The sequence below is a fragment of the Berghia stephanieae genome, chromosome 5, assembly GCF_034508935.2.
Source record: "Berghia stephanieae isolate SIO BIC M18660-M18661 chromosome 5, UCSD_Bste_1.3, whole genome shotgun sequence".
NCBI classification, from domain to species: domain Eukaryota; kingdom Metazoa; phylum Mollusca; class Gastropoda; order Nudibranchia; family Aeolidiidae; genus Berghia; species Berghia stephanieae.
In genome coordinates this window covers 17,692,341-17,701,257 of record NC_088364.1, presented here as the reverse complement: position 1 = coordinate 17,701,257, position 8,917 = coordinate 17,692,341, and the positions used below count along the sequence as shown (strand labels likewise).

General features: G+C 33.3%; 1 protein-coding gene across 2 annotated transcripts in view; it reads right to left on the bottom strand.

Moving 5' to 3' along the window:
- Positions 1 to 855: 855 nt before the first annotated feature.
- LOC144972522 (leucine-rich repeat-containing protein 40-like) overlaps positions 856 to 8,917 on the bottom strand; it is an 8,517-nt gene continuing 455 nt past the window's right edge. For both annotated transcript variants that reach the window (XM_078913830.1, XM_078913829.1), the window contains exons 2-5: positions 8,655 to 8,769; positions 7,332 to 7,475; positions 2,480 to 2,647; positions 856 to 2,025 (exon numbers count right to left, since the gene is read on the bottom strand). In XM_078913830.1, coding sequence (XP_078769956.1) covers positions 1,859 to 2,025; positions 2,480 to 2,647; positions 7,332 to 7,475; positions 8,655 to 8,721 — 546 coding nt within the window. In that variant the 5' untranslated portion in view covers positions 8,722 to 8,769 and the 3' untranslated portion in view covers positions 856 to 1,858. The remainder of the gene's footprint in view (positions 2,026 to 2,479; positions 2,648 to 7,331; positions 7,476 to 8,654; positions 8,770 to 8,917) is intronic.

The following is an 8,917-nucleotide window of genomic DNA, read 5'->3' as shown; positions in this document are numbered from 1 at the left end:
TGTTTAGGTACTAGTTTTTAGAAAGAAGAAAAAAAAAAAAGAGAGAGAGAGAGAGAGAGAGAGAGAGAGGAGAGAGAGAGAGAGAGAGAGAGAGAGAAGAGAGAGAGAAAAAAAGAGAAGAGAGAAGAGAGAGAGAGAGAGAGAGAGAAAGATACAGAGAGAGAGAGACAGAGAGAAAGAGAGAGAGAGAGAGAGGGGGGGGGGGGGGTATGTATGTGTTTGTGTGCGTATGTTGGTGTGTGTGTGAAATGTATACTTATCGTGTAATTTTCAGACATATTTCTTTTCCCTTTCTTTCTTGTTTTTCTAGATTAATTATCTTCAAATTACATTAAAATTGTCAATATTCTTTCTAATCTTTTCTTCCATCTTCATCTCTACCCAAATACATACCTACACATTGACACCTTCTATCAGTCTAAGACCGACCACTCACAACGACATACACATCCCCCCCCCCCCCCCCCTCCCTCTCTCTCTCTCCTTTTCACTCTGTCCTAATATATATATATATATAATTGGATCCCTCCCTCCCCATTTTTATGACTTCTTTGTAGTACCTTTTCCTGTATATTACACATTACCAGTTCATTCCTCCCCCCCCCCCCCCCCCCCCCCCCCCTTCTCCCTCATTCCATACATTTCATACTCTCACACATACGCACACAAACACACACATACCCTCCCCCCCCCCCCCCCCCTCTCTCTCTCTCTCTCTCTCTCTCCCCCCCATTTATCCATTTATCCCCCTCTCCCTTCTCTTGGCCTCTTCTTGCATCCACATCCAACACCTTCTCCATACATTTACATTGTTTCCACATTTGATAAAATGTGATTTTTTTTTCTAACCTTACATTTTTGTGTTTTGTTGTTTGTCAACAAACGAAGGCCAAGGACCGAAACGTTGTTTGTTTTGTGTCGTTCCCTTATATATGAGTCACATTTACTCACTTTATTTTTCTCTCCATTTTACTGGCTCATTTAGGCACCTCTAGTCCATAGAAGTTACAGCAAAGTGACCTGCCCACCTGTCATAGGAGGTCAAAAGACCCTTTCAACTTTAACATCACTTTTTGACATCTGGTTGACCCAACATATTTTCTGTCTGGAAACAACAGGTCACATTTAGGTTTTTTTTTGTTTTTTTCATTCAACTTACAAACAAGATTCATATTTTACTAATCCACCTTTAGGTCTTGAAAAATAAAATTGTATAGTTGTTAATAGGTGAATTATTTCCAAAATTTTCCAAGTTCTGCCAGATGTTCGACATGGTTTAAGTTATGTCTTCAAATATTTATTTTTTCCTATGTTCACCAATATGATAAGAAATTGGAGTATGAAACTATCACACTACAGTGAATCAAATTAAACTTTGGGCTCCTATCGCCACCCATCCTACTCAATTGTCCAGCGGTAGACACTGGTAGAACTGCAACCAAACTCTCTCTTCTTAACCCCCTCCTTACCACCCATATGAAAATCGTCACATTTGTTACGATGCGGACAACATTTTTGTCACTCTAATTTCTTTTGTACATCATAATATTTGAACAAAAATGTTAGTTATAGTTAAAGTATATTTACAATGTGTTGAAGAGCTCGTTTAGCAGAAAAAAAAATATATATAGCAAGAACTAACAGATTTTGTGTTTGAGTGAAATAAACCTATTTTTGTTTAGGTTGGGTGTGAAGTTTTGGGGAAAATCCGGAAAATGGCCGGTAATGAGAGAGTTAATTGCTGTCAGGTGACAATTCCTGCCGCTCCTTCATTTCAGAATAAATCATACCAAACTGTAATATGAAATTATGTACAATAATTTAATTTCAATAAATACTTTTAAAACAACCCTTTGATTCAATCAACTGAGTCAAAATCTGGGTCTTGAGGTGACATAGTTATGTTGAGAATTTCCATGTCAAACAAATCCATAAGCTGGAGATATGATTCTTGGGTTAAAGGGTTGTTTTTGAGATTCACGTCCTTGAGATTGGGAACTTGTCTTAGCAATGGTACATCAACATCTGAAAAAAAAAATAAAAGGAAAAGAAAATAAGATGTTGCTTTTTTTTTCAACTTTCTTTCCTAATTAACCTATCAGTTAAAAATCCAAAGAAAGAAAATTAATTCATTATAGATTTGAGTCACCCCCCCCCCCCCCACCACCACCACTCACACACAAATCTCAACCCGCAAACCAAGTCAAAAAGATAAGGCATATGCTTTTTATGATATCAATAAAAAAGTTGGTCATGAGATGGCTGAAATCAGAATGAACTCAAAAGTTACAACAACAAAAGCAAAAGGAGTTATTTTAAGAAGAATTCGGGTGAAAATTTAAATAATTATACCAAGATTGCTCTTAAATAAATAGTATTTAAATGACCTAAATCGGTTACAAGCAACATATCTTCTTCCTAATAAGAAAAAAAAACAATCTAAATTAGTTAAAGAGTACGAGTCCACATTTTCCTGTACCTCGTATTCCATTTCCTTCAGCTTTGAAAACCTTCAGATATTTCAATCTGTAGACAACAGGGGGCACTGCTATGAAGTCGTTGTTTGATATGTTGAGAGATGATAACTGTTCCATATTAATCAGTTCATCGGGAAGGGAAGACAAATGGTTGGTATCCAAATTCAATTCTTCAGAATAATAAAAATAATAATAATAATAATAATAATAATAATAATAATAATAATAATAATAATAATAATAATAATAATAATAATAATAATAATAATAATAATAATAATAATAATAATAATAATAATAATAATAACAATAATAATAACAATAATAATAATAATAATAATAATAATAATAATAATAATAATATAATAATAATAATAATAATAATAATAATAATAATAGTAGTAGTAGTAGTAGTAGTATTAGTAGTAGTAGTAGTAGTAGTAGTAGTAGTAGTAGTAGTAGTAGTAGTAGTAGTAGTAGTAGTAGTAGTAATAGTAGTAGTAGTAGTCGTAGTAGTAGTAGTAGTAATAATAATAATAATAATAATAATAATAATAATAATAATAATAATAATAATTATTATAGTAATAATAATAATAATAATAATAATAATAATAATAATAATATAATAATAATAATAATAATAATAATAATAATAATAATAATAATAGTAGTAGTAGTACAGTGCAACCCCGATGTAACGACATCCGTTATAGCGACATTCCCTGTATAACGACATGGTACTCAGGTCCCATTTTATTTTACTATATATCATTAGTAATAAAAACCCCTCTATAGCGACGTACATTTCAGCAAAACCCCTGTATAACGACATTTCTGGTCCGACAAACCTTGAAGGTGTTTGTCTACCATGAAATTGTTCGTAACTATTACAAGTGGTATCTTCCATTCTATGTATGTTGTCTACTCGTAATAAGCCCAGAGCTAGTTCTTATTGTAGCCAATGAAAACGCTTCTTTTTCAGCCAATCAATAGTCACATTTGTACAAAACCGCAGCCAATCAGAAGGCTCGCCTTTCACCCAATGAATGCCTGTGACAGGTCAACACTGGACTGTTTATAAATCCTTTGTCCACTCTCCATTCATTGCCGGTCCCAAGCCCGGATAAACTTCAGAGGGAAAATGAAAAAGTATACATTCACTACACAAGACTCAAAATACCTCCTGATATACACACAGAGGAAACCTCTCTGTAACGACATCCCTCTATAACAACACGTTTTCCCGGTCCCGACGATGTCGTTATATCGAGGTTGCACTGTAGTAGTAGTAGTAGTAGTAGTAGTAGTAGTAGTAGTAGTAGTAGTAGTAGTAGTAGTAGTAGTAGTAGTAATAGTAGTAGTATAGTAGTAGTAGTAGTAGTAGTAGTAGTAGTAGTAGTAGTAGTAGTAGTAGTAGTAGTAGTAGTAATAATAATAATAATAATAATAACAAAAATAATAATAATAATAATAATAATAATAATAATAATAATAATAATAATAATAATAATAATAATAATAATAATAATAACAATAATATTAAAAGAGCTTTTATATAGCGCAATATCCACTAAATGTGCTCATAGCGCTTTACAAGGGGTCCCTGGTCAACAGCAACATTTAACATGAAGGACGAGACATGCCGCCTGTAAGGCGGTATTACAATTTTTCGGACAAAGACACTGCTGTTAACGGCTAGGTACTCATTTTACACCTGAGTACGGTGAGAGAATGTGAGTAAAGAGCCTTTTTCAAGGACTCAACTATGCGCCGAGTGTGAGGCTCGAACCCAGGACCTTCTGATCCAAAAGCGAGTGTCATACCACTAGACCACATAGCCGAACGATTATAAATTATTATTATTATTATTATTATTATTATTATTATTATTATTATTATTATTATTATTATTATTATTATTATTATTATTATTATTATAACATAATAAGTATGAAAATATTTTTTTAATAACTCAAGCTTGTTTCATTGTTAACATACAGTTGGATTGCAACTTTAAGTCACACGATACACCACTGCTGTCCAGGTGTTAACTTATATCCATATGAGAGTCCTCAAGCAACATAATTTATTTTTGATTCTCATCTTAATACATCCATTTGGACTTGTTAACATGGTAAAGCTTATCTATTTATTGAAAAGCACAAGCACATAAGTCTAGGTCCTCCAAAGTAAAATTATCTCACATAGTTTTTGTTGTTTTTATTAGAGTAAAAAATATACTTTTTAAATCTAAACAAATAATGTAGGGTCACTTCGTCAATTTGCATTATTTCATTTGGTCAATTTTTCTGGGGTTCTTTTCTTTCTATTATGACAATTTGACTTTAAAGTGTCTAGATAAAAACTAAACTGTTGTTAGAAATTATGTCACCATAAAATGATACGTCACTAAATATTTCCCTGTTTATAATGTGAATGGCCTCCATTATTCTGTCTACATTCCATTCTTAACATATGCTGATGATATAACTGAAGAAAAATTGCAATGATGGGAAAATAAAGCAACAAGATAGACCTTGCTTTAATAAAAAACAAAAAACAATGATAACAAGGAAGAAAATAATACCATCAAGCAACATACAAATGAATGGAAACACCCTCTGCCAAGTGAAACAATTCAAATACCTTGGCACAATAATTACAGAAAATGGAAGATGCCTGAGTGAAATAAGAAACTGAATAGCTCAATCAAAAGTAGCCTTCCAGATTATGAAACATATTTTTATGGCTAAAGATATATATTAAAAAATACAGATGGGACGGGACTACTCTGATGATACAATCAGCCCATTCTACTACAGTGGAGCTTGGTTATAACGAGAACCTCTGTTCCAAGCATAAATTATCGTTATTACTGAGCTCTCGTTACAACCAATTTTCAAGGGAAAGAACCACATAACATTATTTTGACTATTTAAATACATCTATAATCCTTCAAAATAGCGTACATGGTGCTGGACTTCATATTAAGCGTCGACATATCTCAGAAATCGTTGCCTCATTCTTCTTTTTTGAATATGAGAATCCATAATGTTGTAACTTTTAACAAGTTGAAAATAGGTATGATGACAATTGACGATTTGATTTTGACCAAAAGTGCGGCGAAAACTTGGATTAAAATCGACAGACAAGTTGACAGTTGGCAGCAAGAACCAACACATTATGACGTGAAAAAAGCAAGCGGTCATGATGGTGGTGTGATGCTAATGAACGATGTCAATATGTGCATTGATGTGACACTTGAACTCATCCAATTATAGGTAAGATGGGTTATTTCATTTAATATGGAGGGGTGGTCATTGTGGCAAAATCCCCTGTCTACACTTATATCAGCCATGTTGAAAGTAATAGCTATCTGATTTCTATTGTAGCACTGCCGATACCGATTGCCCCACATCACATGTGTGTGATTGTGATGTTTGTTGGTAAATAAACATGCATTTTGCTTTTTATTTTAGATCAAGTTCTCATTATTCCCAGTCTACAAATCGCTCTGTCTCGTTATAACAAGTCTACAATAGAGAAATAATGGGGAGAAAAAGGGGATTTGAAAAAGTATAATTATTGCCAAACTCACTTTATTTCTGATGCCGTTAAACTTAAAGCACCACTTAGACAATGAGCGCTAAAACCATTAAAAAGTTAAAGACAGTGGAAATATAGCTTTTTCAAAGAATGCTCCATGCATATCTCAGAGACTGAAAAGAAAACAAACAAGGATGTGTTGAAGGAAGAAATGTGCTCAAGACCACAAATTAAATGCATCAGAACATGACTAACAAAATTCTTGGATTACACAATTAGAAGATAAGGACTGGAATATTTAAGCAGCACAGGCAAGATAGCAGGAGGGAAGGCCCCTTGAAGACAGAGGAAAAGTATGATGGGTGACCTCACATCTTGGCTTGACAATGAGGGAAACAACACCACCATCAGAGCGGCAAGCGAGAGAAGAAGTGGACAGTAATGACCATCAATGCTGTCAAAGCACCTGATGATGATGATGATGATGATGATGATGATGATGATGATGATGATGATAATGATGATGATGATGATGCTGGTATGAGTTATGTTGACATTGGTTCAATTTGGCAAAATCCTGAGATGAGCAAATAGTCTTATTCAAGGTCTTTGACAATGTCGAAACAAAGTTGACAAATTATTATTGGTGTTTGATGAAACACCAGTAATAGTTATCCTTTTAAGAAAGTGTAATAAAATAAATACAAAATTTTCCTTTATGTACTGTTTATATCAATTAAATGCACTTCAGGTGATGTTTTTGCAGGGAACAAAATGACTTTACTAATCATAATTTTTTTACAACTATGTTACCTTATTTTTATCAACACAATATATGGCTGTAAATTTCAGCTCAGTCCAGTGAAAGCCAACCAACAAAAATCTTTTCAACCTTTCGTTGTGAGAAGTATAAATAAATATTATAGTGTGTTTTGCAAGTGGATTCAATAGTCTGATGTCACGTCGCCCAGCAGCGGCGAGCAGCGTGGTTCTAAACAAAGAAAATCTGTACTTTTTATTCTTCATGCTGGCTAGAACTGTTCATATGTCATGTGATCAGAATATATAAAAGTCAAAACATGATCATATTATAATTTTTTTCCTCCTCTGGATACACTTTTATGCTCATCGGAGAAATATTTCATAAGGGTGTCCGCCATTGTTCCGATAGTTCATAGCCAGTTACTAAGTTACTATGCGTCATTACGAGGGAAGTGACATCATGACTGTTGAAGCCTATTACAGACCCAAAAAAAAATTTTAATAAGAAATAAGATTCAAAATTTTAAAATATTTTAGAATTACCAGTGACAGATCCAAAATTTCTTGTTAATTTGACAGGTACATTCTTCAAGAGGTTTTCAGATAAATCACAATGATTCAAAGTTGTACTTCGTAATAGTAGAAAGATAGCATCTGGTACTTGAGTCAATTCACATCGAGACAAATCTGCAAACAAAATTATTGGTCCTTTCATGATAAGTAAGTATACAAATGAGGTTGCACAAAACATATAAAAAATTATAAGGTTATATACAGTCAGCTTAAGAGGGACTAGACAACAAGTATCTAATAAGAATCTGAAAGGGGGTGGCACTTCAATATCTTATATATGAACATTTGTCACCAAAAAAGGGAATCTTTAGTTAAAATACAATGTCTTGGAATACTCTTAGCAGGATTTCTAAACTTACAGTTAACTAATTATAATATCATATATTATATGACGAAGACTGGGTTAAAAAAAAGAACACAGAAAAAAACCCTGAGAAAAAACCCAAAAGCCCGTAATTGCACATTGGCAAAGAAGTTGAAGTATAGTTTCATTGTCAATCTATCATCTCTTCAAAATATGATATAGAGACAGACGTTTCTTTAATCTCTCTTCATTTGACAAAAAGATTCAAACCTTCTCTTCCTTGTATCCCCTATTTCTTTTCAATGTGTTTGATTTTGAACTATGACCAAACACAAGCATAATCCAAATCGGTGCTTACATCGTATAAAATTTCTATTTATTATTGTCTTGTTATATGCTACTGTATGGTTAGAGACCCACCCAATTATTTCTAATTATATACTCTAATTATTTTTTTTAAGCCAATGTGTCAATACTGCTCAACTCCCACTCAAAGGGAAATGGTTCAAATCTGGGGAGTTATTTTATCTGATTTATCTATTTACCAAGAGGTGTTTAAAAAGCATGCTCTGGGGAAATAGACAAGCATTCAATCCAAAGACAAGCAATAATTGTTACCATCAATTTTAATACTATAGAAACTGAGATATGAACATTTGCTCCCTGGGCCTTGCAATTCAAAACGGAAAATACTGCTATGTTGTTAGTTGTTATCGCCTCTTTTGTTTCAAAATCAAAAGAAAAGTTATGTAATTAATCTGTCCAGTGATATCAATCTTGTACTTATTGGTCTAAGTCAGAGTGATTTATAGATAAGTGAAGAGGAAATAAAATCACGATATTATCACATATATGCTACATGTCAAGTACTTGTTTTAGTTTGGTTAATAAAAATTAGTAGGTCACAGGTAGCTTATCAGCAGAAACCGGATAACAATAATGTAAACATAAATCAAAATCGAAGATGATCACAATCACATTACAATTACCCAGTTTGTTGCTTTCCTTTGCTTCGTCACATCGATTTACAACCCTTGCAACGTCTTTACCTGCCATTCTTGGTCCAGCTCAAAATCAAAGATAACTCAAAGCCAGTCACGATGTCTGAAGTAAAGACAAAGACACAGAAATGAAAGGGCAAAAAAAAAAAAAAAAGGGGGGGGGGGGGGGGGGTCCAGTTGACAAGAATGTAAATTCTAGACTATAAGCACATCTCTATAATGCATTTACGAAGTCATTTACTAAAGAGCAA